This window comes from Nicotiana tomentosiformis, chromosome 11 (genome assembly GCF_000390325.3).
Source record: "Nicotiana tomentosiformis chromosome 11, ASM39032v3, whole genome shotgun sequence".
In the NCBI taxonomy this organism is placed as follows: Eukaryota; Viridiplantae; Streptophyta; class Magnoliopsida; order Solanales; family Solanaceae; genus Nicotiana; species Nicotiana tomentosiformis.
The window spans coordinates 123291888-123314663 of record NC_090822.1 but is presented as its reverse complement, the minus strand read 5'-3'; the positions used below and the strand labels follow the sequence as shown (position 1 = coordinate 123314663).

General features: G+C 34.4%; 4 protein-coding genes across 4 annotated transcripts; 2 read left to right on the top strand and 2 right to left on the bottom strand.

Annotated features, from left to right (window-relative positions):
* The first annotated feature begins 14 nt into the window (after positions 1-14).
* Positions 15-3586, top strand: LOC138891423 (protein NLP7-like). Its single transcript, XM_070188602.1, has 4 exons — positions 15-296; positions 1597-2099; positions 3298-3345; positions 3451-3586. The coding sequence occupies exons 1-4, from the start codon at positions 137-139 to the stop codon at positions 3532-3534; spliced, it is 795 nt and encodes a 264-aa protein (XP_070044703.1). The 5' UTR covers positions 15-136; the 3' UTR covers positions 3535-3586.
* On the top strand, positions 3510-7723 carry LOC104096603 (protein NLP7-like). Its single transcript, XM_070188601.1, has 6 exons — positions 3510-4344; positions 4454-4766; positions 5343-5483; positions 5592-5717; positions 5819-5931; positions 7348-7723. Exons 1-2 carry the CDS (start codon positions 3648-3650, stop codon positions 4690-4692), a joined length of 936 nt encoding a protein of 311 aa, XP_070044702.1. The 5' UTR covers positions 3510-3647; the 3' UTR covers positions 4693-4766; positions 5343-5483; positions 5592-5717; positions 5819-5931; positions 7348-7723.
* Positions 7724-7974: 251 nt separating this feature from the next.
* On the bottom strand, positions 7975-13615 carry LOC104096599 (uncharacterized). Its single transcript, XM_070188600.1, has 5 exons — positions 12879-13615; positions 12676-12796; positions 9812-10095; positions 9038-9265; positions 7975-8664 (listed from the first exon to the last, which is right to left on the bottom strand). The coding sequence occupies exons 1-5, from the start codon at positions 13194-13196 to the stop codon at positions 8149-8151; spliced, it is 1467 nt and encodes a 488-aa protein (XP_070044701.1). The 5' UTR covers positions 13197-13615; the 3' UTR covers positions 7975-8148.
* A 2211-nt stretch (positions 13616-15826) lies between these two features.
* LOC104096598 (uncharacterized) lies at positions 15827-20532 on the bottom strand. The gene is made up of 7 exons (XM_009602983.4): positions 20046-20532; positions 19213-19359; positions 18942-19076; positions 17599-17718; positions 17388-17474; positions 16530-16978; positions 15827-16190 (listed from the first exon to the last, which is right to left on the bottom strand). Coding segments are annotated over exons 1-7 (1323 nt in total). The 5' UTR covers positions 20430-20532; the 3' UTR covers positions 15827-16189.
* Between the last annotated feature and the right edge of the window lie 2244 nt (positions 20533-22776).

The following is a 22776-nucleotide window of genomic DNA, read 5'->3' as shown; positions in this document are numbered from 1 at the left end:
CACAATTGCTCCATTCTTGTGTTGGTGTTAATCTTAAAAGATTACTGTGATCAGTATTTTGATTTTGGATTTCATCTCTCACAAAAGTAAAGGAGTAACTACAGTTAGTGTAGGAGTAACTACAGTTAGTCTAGGAATGGCATGTGAAAATGAAACATTCAGAATATGTAGTAATGTAACTGAAGCATTGAGTTACATGCCATGTCCCCTGCAATACACTGAGCCTAACACTCAAAATGAGCTGTGGATATTCTGGAGCCAATACAATAACGAGTTCCCTACTGTATTTCCCATCAGTAAGTGCCTTTTTTCCTTTATGCTCCAATTGGATTGGTATTTACACTATTTAATAGTATCCAGATTATATGATACTCAGAAATTACCTGAAATCAGATGGTGGAAGGTTAAACTTTTAAACGTTAATCAAAGTTAGGGGGTGTCAAATGAGCGGATTTGGGCTAATTTGGCCGGGTCAAAATGCCCAAATGTTACTTGGGCTAAGATGGGTTGTGTCAAGATGGACTAAAATTTGGGTCGCCCAACCCGTTTGTCAAGTTTTACTTAATGTTTTTTTTTTATGAATTGTATAATTACTAAATACGATTTTTTTTTAATTTGTTATGGTCATATATAACATATCAAATAAAAAACAAATTATTTCTAAGATATTTTGGCAAATTTGCCAGATCAATTTGGGCTAGAATCAGCCCAACTTTAAATTGAGATGGGTTGAGTCAAGATGAGCTGAGATCAATAAATGAGCGGATCAATAACCAGCCCAACCTTGGACGGGTTGGGGGTTCATTTGGGCTTGGGTTAAATTTGACAGTCCTAATCAAAGTTCACTTAGTTTAAATCACGAGGGCAGAAAAGTGACAAACCTTTTGGGACATAGGGTTTAGTATGTTGAGTACAAAACTAGTAATTCATGTATATGTTATTGTACTCTCTAAAATCTCATTACTTTTTGGACTTTAATGTTATCAAAATAAGAAATTAGACTAATAATCAATTAAAGCTCTAGCTCAGAGCTTCTTTTTTAGGACTTTTTCTTCATCGACTTGTTGGAACTTTAACTGCTGCCAAGTCTTAGAATGTAAGAATATATGATTAGAGCAGTGAAACTACAAAACTTTAGACATTTATGTTTAAATAGTAGTAACAAACTTGCCATTCTTATTCATGTTGTTTTTAGAGCACTCCATGAGTATTCTTAATTGTAAACTTGAACTTGTGTTTATTAGTCCTATAACTAATGCAATCTTGTTGAAGTTCTACTGTTGTTCTTTTATGTATACAACAAGTGCAGAATTGGTCGAGCTGCCTATTTATTTCATCTATTATCTCTTAATTTATTTTCCGCAGGATTCGATAATGATAATATTTGGTTACTCAGATAAGATGAATGACTTTTTAAACGATTCGGAATGAGAAAAGGGCCGCGATGTCTTTGAACTTATGTAACCGCTTCCGCTTTTAAGTTGAACATCCAAGGAGTTTCAATTGAGAAACTTAACCAGTTTTTCAATATGATTGCTATATATCTATCTTTATGAACGAGTCAAGCGACTAATATCATAAACAACCTTTTTACAGCTGCTGCTACTACTATCTATCATGATACCATTAAGGAGAAAATCGCATCTGCTCTTAAGAATGCCTACATTTCTGACAACTTCGGATGCTGGTTGGTTCAATTTTGGGCACCTGTAACTTCTAAAGGTCATATTTTTCTAACAACTTGTGACCTACCTTTTGGTCTTACGAAACTCCATGAAGGACTTTGTTTTTATAGATCAGAGTGTCTGAAAGTTAGAATTCCTATTGTAACTGATAGTTCTGAGAATGAGTATCGACTTGGCCCTACTGGACGCGTGTTCAAACATGGTTTGCCTGAAATGAGTCCGGATGTTTCGCGCTATTCTGTTGCTGATTTTCCTCAGCATGGCTCGGCTTTAACTGCTGGTTTAGGGAACTATTTGGCTGTACCGGTTTTTGAGCCTCTTAGTAATGAATGCGCTGGAGTACTCGAGATCATAGGGGATAAGAAGGGAAGCTTCTCTCAAGACCTTGTTCAAATGGTCTATGAGATGCTCAATGTATGGCTTTCCTCTCTACTTTTCTTGCCATTTCTCTCTCTCTCTCTCTCTCTCTCTCTCTCTCTCTCTCTCTCAGTTTGTTTGAGTTAGTTTTGCAGTAGAGGAAGGCAAGGTTGTACTACTGGAGAAAGAAACTTTGCTTGATTTTAGTGTGGAAATATTTTTAAGAGCATGAATTCTGGTGATGAAATTGGTGTGTTTAAAATGTTACAGTCATGCCTACAATTTTCTAGTGATTAGTTGAAACAACTTTTCTCTTCATAGGAAACTACAGCTAGTAAATTATTCTTATTCATTCATTTCACGTGCTTTTCTTGTAAATTGTCCTCTAGTAGACATTCAAGCCTACTTGCTGTGGCGCCTCTTGTTGAATTGTGTGAACCACATCATCTAAAAGTTCAAACTGTTAGACAGAGACACTTTTATTTGTTAGACAGAGACGCTTTTATTTACTTTTAAAATCAGGATGTAATATTCTCCTTCACGTGCGGGTTTAATTCTTTTTTGTTAAGCCACACAGCTGGGTTTTTCTTTTGGTTTAAGGATGGCAATGAGACTAGGAGATGAGGCTATTACCATGTTGAATTGTGCGACTGCCTTACCAAAAAGATTAACTTGTTAGAGAGGAAATACATTTATTTATTTAATTAGGTCCATAACACCTCATGTGCATGACTGCATATGCAGATACCTTTCCTTTTCCTTGTTTCTTATAGCAGTGGTGTCTTTGCCAGTTTATATACGCACCTCAACTATACCACTGTGTATCGGTTTTCTTTTCTCTTGAGGTGATTTAACATGTATTCATGATTTCTAGCTACGGGAAACATGTGATTGAAACCTTATCCTTCAATCAGGCATGTGACATCGCTCTAAATAAGAAGCAGAAGAGAATCCGTAAGAAGTAGGCTCCATTTGTTTCAAGGTATAAGACAAAGTCAAAAGCAGTTTGGTGTTTCTTTCAAATGATCCGTTGACATCCATCCTGTAGCACAACTGTTAGTTTTTCTCACTCTACCGTAGGAAGTGGAAATGAGAATTTAACCTCTAAGGAGACTTAGGGGAGTGAAAAGAAAATTAAAAAGAATTTCTGTTCTTTTCTCCCTTTCTTCGGTCTTTAGGACTTTGTTTGGCTTATGTTCTTTAAATCCTTATAACCTCTTCAATTTCTCTGAGCATGGCATCTTGTTCTTAACAGAAGACGGGCTTGAGATCATCAAACATGTATGACCAACCAGACAAGAAGGTATGTTCAGGACAATCCAAAACCGGGAAACAAAACATCTGGGACTAAAATGTATCTCTTTTAAAGGAAATAAACTAAAGTTCTTCATCAACTTTCTGTTTTTAGCAGGGCCTTAGAGGGCTAGAACGCGCCCTAAAAGAGATCGAGGAGCAGTTGAATTTATATGCAGAACACATCAATTACCTCTAGCTCAGACATGGCTACCTATCCTTGACAGAAGCAATGTTGAAAGATTCACGACCGCAGAGGAACAATTTTGCATATGTACTTCAGCAGGCTATGAGTTCAGAGCTGCTTGTGATATGGTTCACTTAGGGAAGAGTCAGGGGGTTGTTGGTAGGGCCTTTTTATCCCGTAGTTCATGCTTCTGCAGTGACATCACAGAGTTACGGATGAGTGAGTACCCATTGGCACATGTGGCACACAGAGTTGGATTACGTAGCTCTTTTGCTATATGTTTGCAGAGTTCCTATACCGGGGACTGTGTATACATATTGGAGTTCTTTTTACCCCAAGATAACAAGTCAGATTGTCGAAGTCCACAAACCATGTTGAATATGCTATTGATCTCGATGAGGAGACAATTTCGAAGTTTCAAGCTTGCTTCTGGACAAAAATTAGGAGAGGAATTATCGGTTGAAGTTATACCTGTTCCTTCAGATGATGGACTCGAGTCTTTTGAGATGTGCCATAGTGGGAAACCTATATCTGATATTGAAGCGGTAGCACGCCCGGAAAAAATATTGTGGTTTAACCCATTGAATAGATTGCTGAAAAGTGGAAATACAGTAAATCTCTGTCCAGAAAATGTTGATCTAACTACATCATCAAGAACTACTAACACCACAACAAATCTAACTAATAATGTGAGGCTCCAAACAAATAGAGCTGTTGAGGAAGAAAGCATGATGAAGATATCCGAAAGGCAATACAGAATTAACAGTACAGTGCTTCAGCAATCAGTCGGTGCAAAAGTTTATGGCTCTGAAACCACTCTTGGTAATAAAACTAAATTCTTTCTAACAGATCAATCACATCTCTGATGGAATGCAGTAATATTTTTCATGTATGATTATGTTATTCTAATTAAATTTTAGTATACTTGCAGCAAGCCAATCTGCTCGAAATAATCTTGGCACGGAGCATCTTGAAGTTAATGACATGAGTTGCTCCAGTGATCAGCTTGAATACGCTAAAGGTGCTGATATATATTTTAAAGAAACCAGTGGAGGTGACCAGTTCTGTCATGTCGCCACAACTTCCTTGACTCATGCCGCAAGGCCTAACACACAAGCTGCGGAGTGCACAAAGAAAGCACCATTCCAAGAAAGCGTTCAGATTTTGTAAACTCTTGTTTTCCAGCTGACGAGCTAGAAAGGTCAGCCAAGGTGCCTAAGTTATCTGAATATGAGGAGCAACAGGTTTGAGCTCTTTCTAAACAATCATTGTTTTCTTACAGAATCATTAAGCCAAAATTGTTGATTGATACTCATGATTTGTATTGATTCCATAGAGTCTATGACTTGCCATATTGTAAGACATGTAACTAGTATAAATTCCTAATGACCCTTAATAAGCGGCCAAAAAGACTTTAAATAGAAGCTTCTAATTTTGTGTTATAATATCAATGGGATAAAAGCGTAATGTCAATGATGGATGCTATTCCATTTACTCAGACATGTACATTCAAATGCATTTGAAAGGACTACGAATGGGTATTTTCAGTAGTTCATAGGAATCATTAAATGGACATAAATATTATCACCTTGAGGACAAGGATGATGTTGTGGGGCAGAGGAGTATTCATGCACCAAGAATAGAGTTGGACAGAGTTAAACATATGTTGTCCTATGGAATAGCATAAGTTTCCTACTTCGCATTTTGCATTTTTAGTGGTCTCTACAAAAATGGTAGAATGATGTGTTACCAAGTGATACAAGAAGCCTGAATCTACTTGAGAATTACTAACTACCTTTCCCCCTGTTGTCAACCTGCAGATTATAAGCAAGGAAGGTGGTTCCCTTCTAAAAGATAACTTTGAAGGAGGAGCAACATGGGCATTTGAAGTTGGTTCAAAGTCTATGGTCTGCCCTATAATAGTTGAGGATCTGAATTGGCCTCGTCAAATGCGTGTGGAGGTTGGAATATGTATAGATTACCAAGTTCTGACGCTTTTGTGAACTCGTTTATGGTTCTAGCATAGCAGACACAAGACCTCATTATTGTAATATGTCTGTTTTATGCAGATGCTTTGTGAAGAACCAGTTCTGTTTGCGGAAATAGCAAACATAATAATAGGAATTGGCTTGACCATCTTACAATGGGTTATGGAAACGAGGAATGACAAAACATGGGCGACGTTCGTTGTAGAGGTATCTACTTATCAAGAATCGGATGCTTATTGCAGTACAACAATATTGCTTGTACTTTTGTCATCTTCAACACTACCTAAAATTTGTATGTTTAAAATCAGGCAAACAGAGATGTGACAAGGATAGAGATATTGTACTCACTTGTTCGCCTCTTGGAGCATATAGCAAAGGTGGAGGAGAATCTGCAAATGTCATTAAGTATGACATAATGATGGTACATTCCTTTCACCTAGCAGCTTCGCGTGGGCAGAATGTCTTATTTATCTACTATTGTCATGTTTTCTTTTATACTCTTAGAGTTGCTTCATTAGTCAATTCGTTAACATTTTAATTATTGTGAAAATATCTTATCTAAAAGCTTAAACTGTTAGAATAGTAAAGTTTTCATTGCTTGATATGTCTTCTTCACCTCACTCTTTTTCTTGGAACCTTTCACTTAAGGGGCGGGTGAAATTGCGAGTGATACTATAACTTCAATCCCTAAGAAATAAGTTATTTATAGTATAAACAGCGGCTCCCTCTTTTGTTTAAAGCAAAGTAATTCTGTATTAAATAGTAGTGAAAATAAGCATGAATTGATATGTATTTGTAATAGCGTATGGAGTAGTTTGTATATGATCAACAAATAATTAAAACTTCTAATTCTTGCCTGTTCTTTATGTTTTTTGTATTCTTTTGTTACTATATATACAGAGAATGGTTGAAACTTGATAGCAGAATGCCCTTTAAGTCGATCATCACCATTAATTACAAAACTTTCTATCTTTATGTACATAAAACAACATTAGAGGAAAATTAATATACCCAGTTATTTGGCAGAGAAAAATCATGGAACCTGAGAGAAAATTTTCTTTCTCCAGCAGTGTCCCTATCAAGCCTTAGCGCCGATTCAGCACTATGGTTTCCTCTCTCATCTTCAACTTCCGGAGGCAGTCGTATCACCTGATTCTCGTTCGGTTGGCGTGCCAACCGAACTTCAGGTGGCAACGGTGACAGCATGGTCGGGGAAATAGGCCTCGACCGATTAATGCTGTCACCGCTTGGCACAGGGACAGAACGGTCCCAAAGAAAGACGTGCATGAGAATGGGAACCTTTGTGTGGCGATGCAACGAGAGTTTTTGGCTGAGAGAGACCATGTCTCTAAAGCTATTTTATTTGCATCTTTCATATGGTAACCTTATGGAGACAAAAGCTAGAGAAACAAATCTAATAGGGGGTGGCAAAATTAGATTTTTCAAGATTATTTATTTCCACTCTCTCAATGTACAATCAGATTTGAACTTGCAAAATAATACCTTTTGGAACTATGCTCAAGTTGTAAGGTAGTTGAAACTTTACTTTCATGTGTTTGTGTTATTTGGTGTGCGATCAAATTAGAAATTGATAAGAAAAAGAAGTTATATATAAGATGTAAGGATAGTTTTAATGGTGTAAGACGTTTACAAAAAATCATGCGGGATTAGTCCAAATCAGACAATATCGCACTATGTTTGGCATATCTTTGGGTTGGCTTAGCTTAACTCAACAACTGATATCAGAGACAATGATTCGGCACAAATGTATAGTGATTGCATCGAGTTTGGCCTGTTTAAGTGATTAATTCAGCTGCTTTTTTCCTTCTTTGTTCAGTGAGGTTTCTTAGCTAGGTGACATTCCAGCAGTTTTTGCTCTGTTGTACCCCGAAAACAACACTCCCCTTTGCAGTATTCATCTCAATTATGCCCATAGTCTGTTGCTAATTTGGTGAGTTTTGCAATGGCTCAACATTCTTCAATACTCCAGCAGTTTGGCTCAAAAAAATCAAGATCATAATCAGAAGAAATTTCGATGACTTTGACTAAAAAGTTAGCCCCAAAATTATGTGCAGTAACTCAAAGAACATTTACATTTATCTGCTTTCTCTCAGATGTGTTAGCTTTTAATTAAGTCCTAACATGACGGGTATGTGACTTTACTATCTTAGTACTAACTCTAATATTTCTCAAGACACTTTATTGTGTGCTCCTATTTATACATGAAGGTAGTGATAAATCACCAGAAAGCACTAGAAAATCGTTCCATATCAGTATCAGAATCGTAACTTTCCTAATAAGGTGGTGGGAAAAATTTCAGCGAGGATGTCAAGTCCTTAAGGGGGTGATTATAATGGAAGGGAAAGTTCATATAAGACGGGATCAGGAATTCAACTGTCGAGACGCTTTTTGAGTAATAATATCAAAGGAAAACATGATTGTTTTGGACTTGCAATAACTGGTCTACTATACCAACAAAGCCTCAATAACTCATAAAACATTTACATCTATTTGTTTTGTGTAAAATGTTAGCTTTCAATTAAGTACAACATCCTTGACTCAAGCATTGCCATCTCACTGTTACATCAAAACTTACAGAACTTCCCTATGTACATCAAATAACATTAATAGAATATTACTACACCCAATTATTTGGTAGAGAGAAATCATGGAAACGAAAAGAAGATTCCCCTGCAGTGTCCCTATCAAGCCTAAGTTCCGATCCATCACTATTGTTTCCTCTCTCATCCTCAACTTCCGGAGGCAATGGCATCACCTGATTCTCGTTCGGTTGGCGTGCCAACCGAACTTCAGGTGGCAATGGTGGCAGCATGGTCGGGGAAATAGTCCTCGACCGAATAATGCTGCCACCGTTTGGCACAGGGACTGATCGGTCCCAAAGAAAGACGTGCATGAGAATGGGAACCTTTGCGTGGCGATGCAACGAGAGTTTTTGGCTGAGAGAGACAGTGTCGAAGCATCGGACCGCCCCGGTTGGAGAAACAATCCATGGAAGGACCTTTTGGTTGGAAATTCTTGATACAACTAAAAGTTTGCACTCTTTGGTTGCTTCTTTGTATAGATTGCTAAGGCCTGATCTTGAGGATGGTGCATCCTCATCACCTTCAATGACTGATGATATGTGAATGAACCCCTATAGAAAAAAATTAGTCAATAGATAAGAGGTAGAATAATATGAAGAGCAAAAAGTAGAAACTTAATATGGTTCAGTGAAGTTTTCACACAAAGTAAATGTCATGTGAATCTATGCATATGTTCTATTATTTATATCAGAATTAAAAGACTTTCACTTGAACTGTCAAGACTCCGTTTTTTGAGAATTACAGACTAGTGCTATAATGACTAGTGATGTTACGAAACAACCACGCGACGAGTGGTAATAAGGACAACTACAGTAGGTTTGACTGTAGCATTAGGACGACCAGTTCTCGTAGTTGTATTGCCCTAACGCAACGACTCAAAACTAAGAAGCTTGTATAAGTGATGGAAAAAATAAGTAAATTTACCTCTTCAGTTCTGCTGATGGCAAAGCCAAGTTTGACATCAGTTTCTTTGATTTTGATCTCAATAGGAATCTCTCCACCAAGAGGGGAAAACCAAAGACGAACGGCTCGGACAACACCAATATCAACTCCATGGTAATCTTCAAAGCCATACAAACTTGCATTTGCAAGGTTTGTTAAATCAGACAGTGATCCTGCATTTACTGTGCAAGAAGCTGTTTCCCCAGATATCTAAGAGAAAACAGAGAAGAAGAAAGTTAATTGTCATTAGTTGATTTTACATAGAAAATCATTGTATTTCACATTTTTAGCAAAGTATTAAACATCAAGTTATGAGAACTGGACTCCACTACCAGTATGTATTCAGTAGGGTTGTGCATTTAAAAGATAACTACATATAAATTATGCACAAATAATGAGATCAGTAACGTGAAAAATAAGACGGGTTCTTGCTTCGATAGGTTAAAATATACCGATAGTACAAAAAATAATTCTATATTATCGGTGCATATAAGGTGGATTGCCTACTATGACAAGTTACAATGCACTGATAGTGTAAAAGAGTTTTACGCTATCAGTGCATGTAAGTTCAAGAATACATCGACTACGTTTAAAAAAAATTAATTTTGACCTGTCGTTCAGGAAACTTGACTTACTTTAAAAGTTACTAATCTCGCTTTTTATAGACAGTTATCTATAATTATCATTTAGATGACCTGACAGAGTGTTAAAAATTTTATAAAAAATGATAGTAAAACAAAAACACATCATATTTACCTTGGTAAGTAGAGACTCAGTCTGGATATTCATGAACACAATGGGAACACCAGAGGCTTGAGAAGCATTGAGCCAAGCATTAGCTCTAGAAAGGGTGTCTTCTAAATCATTATAATGAATAGAAACTTTGTCTGAGGCTTTTGGCAAGAGAAGCAAAGAGTAAAAACTACTTGAATTTGGAACTGCTAGCAATTCATTCATTCTCTTCTCCCATGGATAACTAACATATCCTTCTTGAAGTGGAGTCCTTGTTAATGCTGTCACCATTCTTGATTTCCTTGAAGCTGCATTTATACAATAAGATTTGTTATATTAGTTAGAGTTGCAACGATAAAGTTGTCTTCGTATGCAGATGCGGATCTAGGATTTAAACTATAAGGGTTTAGCCTCTAAGATTTTTAGCATTGAAATTATTATATTGTTAAAGTTATGGGCTCATATCTATTATTTGTTACAATTATAATAGATTTTGCACATAAACTTATGTTCTGCATCAAAAGTTATGGATTCAGTTCAATCCGTTACGTATATACTACATACGTCTCAGTCTGTATGGCCTACAGGTCACGGGTTCGAGCTGTGGAAACAACCACTAATGCTTGCATTAGGGTAAGTTGTCTACATCACACCCCTTGAAGTGCGTCCCTTCCTCGAACCCTGTATGAATGCAGAATATTGTGTACATCGAGCTGCCCCTTTTTTTAGATGTGAATAATAATGTGTGCGATATTCACAAATAATTGTTTTGGATTATAACCTTTTCTCCATTTTTTTCCTTTGATTAACTTGTACTTGATTATGACTTTAGCAACAACTTTTGCTTCCAAATAAAAAATATAAATTCTCACTGATGAATCCATTTGAGAATTTTAATATCCTAATCTTAGAAATATTCGATTAAAGTTTGTAAAATAACCCTTTAAAATTATTAATCTGGCCCCCTTAAGCTGTTCATTTAATAATGGCACTAGAATAGACTTGTAATTTTCTACGAACTATTTGCGAATCGTATCATATAAATTGGTGTATTGAGTTCTATGGACACATCATAGCCCCTCCTCTCCCACGTCCCATTAACCTTAACTCAAAGGAAACTTTTTGATAGGAGAAATTTACTCGCACTTGTATTTAATTATAAATGCATATGATATGTATATATACATATATTTTTATCATGTAGACATGGTCAAACTCGATATATTCTCATCTCATTGTATTATTTAATCGCGATAAGTTAATATAATTCGTTGTAATGATCACTTATTGATTTTTTAAACCCTGAGATCCTTTATTTTCCATTATTTAATCTGATTTTGAAGCTATTAGTTAGCTATCAAATTTGGACAAAGAAACTAGGTCAGGCCATGTAGACAAATTAAGTTAGTTTAATGCATAAACCTTTGTCAGTGTGACAAGGTACCAATTACCAATTAAAAAATATATCATTGAGAGGTTAGAAAATACCTAGTCAAAAGGCATGCATGACAACAACCTTAATAATATTTTCTGAAAAATATAACTTACCAATAAAAAGAAAAAGGCCTCGAAAGTGATATAGGATTAAATAATTCCAACTTGGATTTTTAAATTATTTTGTCAAACATTTGAAAACTTTGTGTATTCTAACAAGTTTGTTCATTTGCAATTTTCGAAATGGTAGACAAGATATTAGTAGCTTGTATTATAGGAAACCATTCAATGACTATTTCTAAGATTGAAGATATAAAGCATGTATTAGAAGATAAGATAATTAAGTGCAAGATATATCATTGCATACTTCATATTCTTGGATATTTGTTCAGAAAGATAAATGCTTCAAATATATTCAGCAATTAAATGGAGAGTTTAACTTTTATATACGGATAGTTTTTAAAAAGCAATTACAACTACACATAACAAGTGGAATTATTAGTAATCAGAAAAATTACACGATTGACTATTTACAACAGCTTAATTTCATTAATAGTCTAAAAATTTCTTTACACTATCGATGAATATAACTAAATTGAATCATTAAGTAATGTGTTTTACATTGTCTTTCTATTTGAATTCCAAGTTTCGGCATAATATGAACATTTGACCTAAGTAAGACGAAATTAAGTTTCTTGAGAAATGGTATATTGTTCAATAAAAGAACATAATAAGGACAAATAAGTTCTTTCTTTTGCTGAAATAAAATTTCTCAACTTCTGATAGTTCGTCAAATTAAAATCAACAACTCCTATATCTTAGGAACACGTAATAGTATGTAATAATTCAGTTCAATAATACGATGTTTTATGCTAAGTTGTTACTCCTATGATTTTGTTAAAATTCGATAATTCCGAATTTCTCAAGAATCAACTTAATTTGCTTAGTTCTCATCTCAAATATTATATATATGATCATCACGACTAATCTATCAAGTAAATATCGAGAAATATCGAATAACTCTATTCACAAAAACTTAAAAAACAACACCAACATACTCAGTATTATCCTACATAGTTGGATCTGGGGAGAGTAGTGTGTACGCAGACCTTACTCCTACCTTGTGAGGACAGAGAGATTAACTCGGCTCTGGAACCAAAACTTAGAAAAATGATAAGAAAATGTGTCTTATTACACAACACAACTAGAAAAATACGAGTTAAATCGAATCTTGAATACAAAGATAATGGTCACTAATCTAATGCTATTTTAAGCTTTTCTTTAAAAAAAGATTAGAAACATTTCAAAATAAATGCAAAATAGGGAGACAAAGTCCACTAAAACGTGTGAAACCAAGCAACTTGTACCAGCAAACAAAGGAATAGTAAGCAAACTACTACTGTAGAAAGAACCAGAAAGTCAAAGACAAAGAAAAGTCAACCACAAAAACATACCTTGTAATTCCAAACACTCCATTTCCGTCCGATCAACAAAACCAACGGCATAGTTTGGATCATCAATAGCTCTAAGCATATATTGTTTCCTTCCGGCAAACTCGTTCGGAACGATACATGCCTGTCGAGACATAATATAAATAAAATTGTATTTTCTCTAATATGGTATCAAAGCAGACAGAAATACTGCGAATTTTCAGTACCTGTAACTCGGTGAATGACTCATCAGATCCACGTCTAACTCGAACACATATTGAAGTCTCCTTAGCTTTATAAGAAGTATGCATGATCTTTTGAATCCCATTTTTGCCATTCTTGAATGGTGATTTGAGGAACATGTTGCCTAACCGAAGCGACTCCACAATATCGCCCGTTTGTAGCATGTTTTCAGTCCATTCATCGGATTTTGAGCTTCCTTTTAAGCATTGTATAGATAAAACTGAAGAGGAAGAACTTACTCTTGATGTTGTTGAGAAAGAAGAGTTTGTGCTTCTTGATGAGTTTGAACGTTCCATGGGCATTTCTTTTGTAAATTGGACAATATATATATAGTTGTGTTTTTTGTTGTGAAAACTTTATAGATCAAAAATGGGGTTTTGAGTAAAAAGACATATAGGGGTTGGTTATGTTGAGGTTTTCTTGGAGAAGTTTAGGGGGAAAAATAATAAAGAAAGGAGAGGGGAGAATAAGGTTATGAAGATCGAAGTTGGGTTTTTTATTGGAAACCTAAATCACTTCATTTCTTGAAAAAACACATTAAAAAGGGGGTGTTTTTCTTGTGAAAACTTAATAGATCAAAGTGGCTTTTTTTAAACGGGGTATTTTAAAGAAAAAGAGGATGTTGTGTTGAGGGTTTCTTGGAGATGTTTAGGGGGAAAACAGAAAGAGAAGAGAATATTAATGGGAAAAAGAGAGAAGAAAAAATAGGAAGATGAAGAATGGAAGTCAAATATGGAGGAGTTGGGAAATTTAAATACGCAAAGATATCTAATACCAATAAAAGAGTGGTAAGTACTACTTCATCTTTAACTAAAGGTTACGGGTTTGAGCCCTGAGTATGAAATTGTCTTTGTTATGAAGCGTTTTACCCCTAATATGGGACTTCCCATGGCGAATTCAGATTTTGTCGAACCCCAATGTAAGTACCAGTCACCGGGCGGGAAGTACTCCCTCATTTCATGGAAGTTGTATTTTGTTTTTACATCATTACATTGAATTATTTGAAGTGAGAACTCATTAATTTTGCTGGTTTTAATACTTCAATTCACTAGATTATTAAATAGCCCTTGACTTCATCTTTGTCGTTCTGATGCTAGCAAAGACTTCATAATTTCTATAAGTCAATAGCAGACATTAAGGTTACAAATGCTGAAAAAAAGAACATTAGGCTTAAAAATTATAATCTATACTATTATCTTAGTCATTTAAATCATTTCTCTGGAAATTTATTTTAATAAAATTTAAAAAATGTAGAACTTTCACTTTTGAAAAGTTTTTTTAATATTTTTAAGATCTTGCAGAATAATAAACTTATTTTTTCTAAGAAAGGTTTTCGAGAAGCTTAGAACAGTCGTATTTTATCATTGTTGTGGAAGTTTCAAATTTCAAGAACAATAATTCTATTAATTAGGTGCAAGTTGGTTGCCATTGGTTTACAAAAATGCCTACGATGACGGAAGAATATAATATACTCTCTCCGGTCGACAATAAGTGATCATTTTATCTTTGGCACACTCATTAAGGAAATACGAATTCTTAGAGAAAAAAAAAAGATGTATTTACTAAATTAACATTAATTAATTATTACTTTGACACATTGGAATATGTAAATAAGGGCAAATTTTGAAAAAATAAAATTAATTTCTTCTTGATTATGTAAATGGACACTAATTTTAGACCAAAATAAAAAAGTAAAATGGTCACTTATTGTGGACGGGAGGAATTAATAACCTACGACGAGGGAAGAATATACTTAATTGAAGAATTCAAGTGTCTTATTCAAAAAAATTCTTGAATCTTGAATAGTGATTTTCTTTTAACTATTCTTGAATAGTGATTAGGTCTGCACATCTTTTTGGTTTTGAGGTGAAGCTTAAGAATACATGGAAATTAAGAAAAAACTCAACGGCCCTGAACTTTATCTTTTGTTTTTTGGTTTTTCATTGATGTCCGTTATCCACATTGGAGCATTGATTAATTCGAATTCAATTGGGTAAGACCTATAAAGTGGAAGCGGTCTCTACCATAATTAGCATGCAGTAAGGAATACTAATTGTATATATTGATATAATATGTTGGTGAAACCATGAAAATTCAATTTATACCTACATATTATAAAGAAATTTTTTAGGATAGAGCGCGGATATCTAGTCCTCTTTTAAAAAGATTCAATTTCATTAGTGTCAAATTTATTGATGGTCGATATGACATTTTTAACTTATTGCTCCGATACAACGAGCTGACAATATCGTATGAACAAAAAACAAATACTCTAAGCTAATTTCAGTCTAAATTTCCATAACACAAGGAGGAACAATTCCTATCAATATGTATAGTCTGCTACACTATATAGAAAACTAGTGGATAATAAAATTTACGAAAACAGGAAATACCTAAGTAATTTAATTGGCACTTAGTGGAGTACTAGACAATATAATGTGTCATAGGTATAGGTGTTCCCATCAAATGACAAAGTTTTTTTTATTTAATCAATATAGCCAACAAGATGTATCCAAGTGTCCTACTTACAACAAACAATTTCTTTTTGGAATATGGTAAAGATTTTCTAATTGACGTGCGCGATTAATAGCATGCCATAAATAATAATGTAAAAAATTTTATACACTGAATAATAGTATTTGACACGCGTGAATACTACTAATTCACGTATTTTTATTCCTTATTATGTTCCGTGTAAATAATAGGTAATTTACTCAGTTTAATACCGGAAACTAAATATTGAATTAATTATGCAGAATTTAATAGCAGAAATTAAACATGTATTAGTTATGCAAAAATTAAATTGGTAATGCAGAGTTTTGTATTGAAAACCAAATGATGTATGTTGATGTCCATGTATAAGTACAAGCAATGTTCTAAGAAACCAAATCAACATTGTGTTGTAAAAAATTGCCATATAAAGACTTGGGAAGAAGCAAAATGCATCTCATAACAGACTTGTGAGATTGTCCTGAAACAACCACTGGGACAGTACATAGATAGCATAATAGCCAATTCATGAAACAGTTCTTCTTTCTACAATATATAGTAACAAGTTTAACTAAATGTAAGACTAGTTACATCACTTTTTATGTCCAAATTCATGTACTCTTACTATTACTACCTACATATAATGCTGTCAAGTTGACATCTTCGTTGAAGGAAACAATGGAGGTGGCAGAAGCAGCGATAGAGTTGGATGAAGCAGCATTGAAGCGCTTTCAGGTCCACACCAGGCCAGGAACTTCTTTTACTTCAGAATACCTATACTACTTGTCAAATGCTCGTTCGATAGCCTGAAGAATGGAACAAAAGTTAACCACAATAAGAAAAACAATAAAAGGCTAATGTTAGGTGTTCTGTGTTTAAACTGTGTTGTTGTGCGTCTATGTTCTTTACATACTAACTCATATTTCTAGCTACATAGGTTTCTGTCCTCACTCGTTCAAGATTTATATGAACTTATGGTGAAGAGAGATTCAATGTAACGGAACAAACAGACAACGATACAAGGTTTTCTTCTGTCATGATTCGGTAAAGCTTTTGGTAATGCTATATCCACTAGAATGTAAACCAAGGGTTTGAAAGTAAATCTAGTAACTGTATTCTCTTGAGTTAGAAAGAGAAATACTTACTAAAGCCAACGTTTTTCTGTAACAGCATACTTCGACTTAGCAACAGGGGGTCGCCTCCTCCTAGATTCTGCGCTAACAGATGATACCTGCTTTGGTTTCAATTTGGAGACTGAATCATGAGTCTGATTCAAGGATTTCTCCTTCAATGGGCTTACTGGTCGTGACTTTGGATGTCTATCTGTTGGTTTCACCAATACAGGTATGCTTTCTACCTGCTGCTCTTTCTGGTTTTCCCTTAAAGCACTCTCACACTGCTCAATGAGGATGTCTTGACTTTTGGCAGTAATAGCTTGAGCCATTCTCCTCGGGGAGCTATCTGAATCTGAAGACGAAGGGCTCGTAGTACTGTCCATGCCATAAAGAATGTTATCTGTCAATGGAGGAAGCTGCACCACCTTTGAGCTTGTTGAAGAGAAAGATGGTCTTCTAAGTCTTGTTAGATTCACGACCTGTTAAAAGCCAATTTCCATCACAATGCATGAAATTTGATACTAAGCTGACGCCATATATAGGCCAACCTTTGCTTTGACCTAATAAATCATGTTACTAGACTAAGTAGAAATAACGTGTAGTGGAAACATAAGGTTTGGACATTCTGTTTCAAGAAATTCAACTGTGCTCAAGCAAATATACTGTTAGGCATTTGCTTCCATAATCCAGTTTACAGGAAGACATTTTTTCAGTAATCAAAAGGTAATTAGTATCAATGTAGATTTACAAAAAATAGTTCTTTAAATCTTGGGAACAAACAGTTACTACTATTTTGTATATTAGCTTGACAACATCTTGCTGCAACAATTCCAATGACATATACGGAACATCACACAAATGCTAGCATCTGTTACGAGGCATCATTACCTTCTGTTCTAAGATCAAAATATCTTTCTTGAGCTTAGTTATAATCGTATTCTTTCTGCGGATGATATCTTCCAGCTCACCAATCCTCTGTTAGACCAAACAGATGGAACAAAATTATAAGTAATAATAAGGATGGTTTTTACCAATTTTTGTTTACAAAGAACACCACAAGTTTCTCTTCTTTAATAATGTACAAAGAACAATACAGTACCTTTGCACCAAAAGCTTCTGATGACTGAAGAAAAGTGGATAACTCCTTGATTGCGGCATCTTTCTCTTCACATTCCTTTCGGAGATTATGAAAATCTTGTTCAACTGCTAAAGTATTCAGCTGAAAGGAATAACATATGTTGCAAATTAGACCACAATGCTCAGGGAAATATTTCGTGTTTCTCTAAATAAGTTCAATGCGTTAACTTTTTTAGGTAAAATCTCTCAGAATCTATTTGTTGAAACACCACAATTCGTGCATAAGGCAATCGATTAATAATGCATTATAGCAATTTAGGCCTCTTCAATGTGGTAGAAGCAAATACCATCAAAACATAAAAGCAAAAAACAACATAAATAATATTTGATGGAGGGTACCAAGACCTTACTCTTGAGTTTTCATGCTCACTATTGAATGATTAAACAAGAGCAACAAATACATGTCCATATCATGTTCCTCAAGAAACAGTTATATAACTTCTATGTCTCATATCAGTAAAGATCTAAAAGAAAGAGTTATCATGGCATCTAAATGGTGGTTACATCAGTGATTAGCTATTTAACTTTGACTTCTAGGAGGGAAGTGGGAACAAGGACCAAACTAACTAACGAATTAATTTTGGAACTACAGCTTGCAAATTTTGTCCGCTACATCAACTAAACTACAAGCTGCCAAATCATAAAAGCAATTTAGGCCTTTTCAATGTGGTAGAAGCAAATACCATCAAAACATAAAAGCAAAAAAAAACATAAATAATATTTGATGGAGGGTACCAAGACCTTACTCTTGAGTTTTCATGCTCACTATTGAATGATTAAACAAGAGCAACAAATACATGTCCATATCATGTTCCTCAAGAAACAGTTATATAACTTCTATGTCTCATATCAGTAAAGATCTAAAAGAAAGAGTTATCATGGCATCTAAATGGTGGTTACATCAGTGATTAGCTATTTAACTTTGACTTCTAGGAGGGAAGTGGGAACAAGGAACAAACTAACTAACGAATTAATTTTGGAACTACAGCTTGCAAATTTTGTCCGCTACATCAACTAAACTACAAGCTGCCAAATCTGAAATCCATCTGCACAAAGAAGCTGTGTCTCTAAGTTTTGTGTACATAAACTACTGAAATGTCAATACATCCCTACAATCCCATGAAGTGCATACTTATCCCTTTACAACCAAATTTTCTTTTCCCCTTGGAAAGCATGCTCCTCTAATTTCTTAGACATGAGAATGCATAGAGAAAAAATGTGGACTTGGGGTCACTGTTGGAAAATAAAAGGAGAACTCTAATATTAGTCAAAGTTTTGAAAGTTGAATTTAGACGTTGTGTTTACCTGAATGTCTACAGAGGAAGTGACACTACCAGCCCAATCGGACAAATCAGACATACGACGTTCTTCTTGTTCAGCCTGATTTGCTGCTGGAGGCGTTTCATACTTAAACACCTCCACACCCTTCATCATATTCCTCTGAGTAAGATAATAAATTGGTAAGCCCGGGATTCATGTTCCATAGGAGTACCAACGACTAAATTAGCTAAAAAGAGAGAATTGACTTGCAGTGGCATAACACAAGGACCTAACTGAGAATGTCAGGATAGGATACCTCATAAAAATTGTTAGACTGATTCATGTGTTGGTCACAAAGAAAACAGCCATTTGTATCAGCTGCAATTTCTGGCTGATCCTTGAAATAGTTAACTTGTTCACATAAAGTGTCTAGCTTTTGTTGCATGCCTAAGAGCACTTGATCCTGGACATAATAGAAGAAGAAATTAATAACCTCAAAAAGACTAAACTCATGCAAATACAGTTACTGACATAAAGGAAAACAAAAAACATGTACTTGTATCACAAATATGTTTCTCAATTAATAATACTTCATTTAAAACAAACTTTCAAAAAATGCAAATTTTAAATATTTAAATGTAAAATAGGATATGATATTTACTCTTATGAAACAAAATTACCAACTACTACATAATATAAGTCAATCAACACCTTAAACTCCATATCCAATTAACACAATATGATCTAATCTTCGACAAAAGGAGCATTTTGTTTCACTAAACAACTTACATTTTTTAAACTAATTTTAGGAAGCAAAACAAAAACAATAAAATTGGTACAAATAAAAGCCTAACTCAAAAGGAAATGGGGAAAAGCAGGATTTTTCACAGTAGAAATGCTTAAATAAAATTCGAAAAAAAAATGCTTAAATAAAACCCAAAATCCCTACTAAATACCTAATCAGAATAAAAATCCCACAAATCAAATCAAATTACTATTAATTAAGTACTCCAAGTCGTAACGTAACGTAACTGCAGCATTAAAAAGTTAACACTATCAACAATAAATTGAACTAAACTAAACTTATACTTTACGCAATAAAAGAAGTACACAAACAAAACCCATTTACCAAAAATAACAAAACTTTACCCTAAGTTCAACAGATTTCTTCAGCCTCAAAATCTCCTTATTCTTCTTCGAATTCGCCGCAGCAACAGAAACAACAGCAACAATAAGAATCCTATGAATGGGACTAAACAGTTCCCATACAACAGCTTCTTTAGGATTTAACCCGCCGCCGATTTTTTTCGCTGAGCTAGCTTCTTCAGCGCCGACAAGCCTTCCTTGTAAAGACACCCACGCTAGTTGTCTCTTCACTTTTATGGGTTGGTTTGGCTGAGAATAACAGCTCGAAAGCCGCCGAGGTGACGGCGGAACTGACGGCGTGAATGGTGATAACGACACTAAATTCGGCGGTTGAGTAAAAAAAGCCGATGCTGGTATAAAATCTTCTTCTGTGGGTGATGATTCCATTGGAGGCGAAGATACAGGGGAAAAAAGGAAGAAGAAGGGGGCGAGATTGAAGCTGATAGTGTAATTTTTTTTAAAATCTATATTTTTTTGTTTATTTGAATATATATATATATATATATTTGGGAGGGAATAGTAAGAAAGTGTTGTTTTAATGTTTGGAGAGTGGTACACGTGGCACTTTGATTGCCAAGCTGGATAGCCGTTGGGGATTTTGAATTTTCTTTTTTGAATTTTGAATATTTTGGCATTTTGTTAAAGTCCTTTTGTGGGTTGATATTAGGGGTGGGCATAAAATTCGAAAAATTGAATTCCGAATTGAATCGAATTAATTTAGTATTTCGGTACAGAAATTTCGATAATTCGGTAATTCGATACGGTATACGGTATTGGGTTTTTGATATTTCGGTATACCGAAATATCGAAATAGTTTATAAATTGAAACAGTAATTGATGCTTGCTACAGTTATGTTTATTTGAAAATATTATGATCTTTTCTTTGTACTCATTTTGTTTGGTCTTCCTTAATAGGACTAGTACACAATATTACTCATCTTTTAACAAGTACCAAAATTTAAATAATGTATTGATTGAGTAATAATAAGAGCAGTAAAACTAATATATTAATTGCGAAATACAAGTAGGAAAAAATCGTCCTTGAAAAATTTAAAAAATAAAAATACATGCTTAAACTTTCATTTTCACTAGTTTAAAGGCAAAAGATCAAGCAAAAAGTGGATCAACCATATCAGCAAAGGTTCTAACAGTTACCAAAAGCATTACAACACAAACTAAACGTTCTACTTACTGAACACTACTGTAGCTACACCAGACAAAACCTATACCTTTGTTGTGGTCCATGAAGCAGAAAATGGTTTAAATCGAAATCGTACCGAAACAAAAATAAGAAATATCGAACCGTACCGAAATACTTTAGTACGGTATTTGGTATACACAATTGATAAATCGAATACCGAAATACCGAACCGAAATTCTTACATACCGAATCAAAGTACCGAATGTCCACCCCTAGTTGATATCTAAAAGGAACTAGTAGAGATAGCCCGGGCTTCGTCTGGGCCCAAGGTGAACAAAGCTAAATGTAGAGTGCATCATAGTGTAAAAATTTATTTCATTGCTTTTGTCAAGTACAGGATATGCAACAATATCACGACATATTCCACAGCATGTCAAACAAGCTAAATGGGGAATTCGCTTTGAGTAAAGTGGATTCGAAAAAATATAAATAGTGTGCAAAATTTACCTGGATAAGACACTGATAGACTGGGGCAGAACCAAGGGTGCAATTAAACCCCCTTCGTCAAAAAATTATACAGAATCCTAATTCCGCCACTGTCGATAGAACATATGAAAACTGGACCAAGCACTATATTGCATGTATTGTATTTTTCCCTGTTGTTCGTGAGATGTTAAATTTACTTTTATAAAAGAAAACAGTCACTTATATTAACTATTTCACAAAATATTATATAAGAATTTTACTAAACATATGGTACAATATTCAATACCCCGCCAACACATAGTGGCTTTTATTAAAAAGAATATGGTATGATATTCATATAAAGAGTTTTTAAAATTAAAGTTACCAACTTTTATTGCACTAACTTGCATTTAGTGTCTAATGGAACATCTTCATAAGAGAATGCTTGTAGGTTTTCTGATTACCTAGCCATTATTTTAGATGCACTTCAATTGCAGCCAAATACATTCCACTCCTCCCATGAAATCCCATCACTTTATTATCTCTTGTTGTTGATGTAAAATATGTCCCTAGTTCTTCCCCGAAGGGACCTAACTTCCTCTAGTTATGCAAAAATTCAGCGAATTTATCATTTTCAATCCGCGTATACATTATCCTTCGTAGATTTCACTTGTGAGATTAAACTGAATATGTTATTGTTGTAATCTCATATCCTTGCTTGTAGGACCATAGAATCCAGTAATACATGTTGGTACTTGATGAGGATACTCTAAGTAACATTTAAGGATTAGCTTTATGTAATTAATTTATGGTGTAGAATATTTTTAGTGACTTGGTTATAATAGTTAATATTCTCTTTTTTCCTATTTCTAAATCAAATAAGAAATTAAAAGAAAAAATAGTTACACACTTCAAAAAATATTAAAACAAAAATTTGCTTACAAACTTCATTATATATTTAGTAAAATATAGAACTTTTACTTTACATTTAGCATTGTAAATTATTGCATTATTAAGATTTTTAAAACTATTATTAGCCTTAGTTTTCTCTACCATTTTTATCTGATATTCTATGTTTTATTTTTAGAACTATCTTGTAATACATCTTGCGATGTAAGTAAAATATAA

Coding starts and splice junctions, on each gene's coding strand:
- LOC138891423 (XM_070188602.1), top strand. CDS start 137: ATGGCATGTGAAAATGAAACATTCAGAATATGTAGTAATGTAACTGAA. Junction 2,100..3,297: donor TGGTCTATGAGATGCTCAAT/GTATGGCTTTCC, acceptor TGTTCTTAACAG/AAGACGGGCTTGAGATCATC. Junction 3,346..3,450: donor ATGACCAACCAGACAAGAAG/GTATGTTCAGGA, acceptor TTCTGTTTTTAG/CAGGGCCTTAGAGGGCTAGA.
- LOC104096603 (XM_070188601.1), top strand. CDS start 3,648: ATGGTTCACTTAGGGAAGAGTCAGGGGGTTGTTGGTAGGGCCTTTTTA. Junction 4,345..4,453: donor TGGCTCTGAAACCACTCTTG/GTAATAAAACTA, acceptor GTATACTTGCAG/CAAGCCAATCTGCTCGAAAT.
- LOC104096599 (XM_070188600.1), bottom strand. CDS start 13,196: ATGCCCATGGAACGTTCAAACTCATCAAGAAGCACAAACTCTTCTTTC. Junction 12,797..12,878: donor AGTCATTCACCGAGTTACAG/GTACTGAAAATT, acceptor ATGTCTCGACAG/GCATGTATCGTTCCGAACGA. Junction 10,096..12,675: donor GGAGTGTTTGGAATTACAAG/GTATGTTTTTGT, acceptor GTATAAATGCAG/CTTCAAGGAAATCAAGAATG.
- LOC104096598 (XM_009602983.4), bottom strand. CDS start 20,429: ATGGAATCATCACCCACAGAAGAAGATTTTATACCAGCATCGGCTTTT. Junction 19,360..20,045: donor AGAAATCTGTTGAACTTAGG/GTAAAGTTTTGT, acceptor TATTATGTCCAG/GATCAAGTGCTCTTAGGCAT. Junction 19,077..19,212: donor AGTCTAACAATTTTTATGAG/GTATCCTATCCT, acceptor TATCTTACTCAG/AGGAATATGATGAAGGGTGT.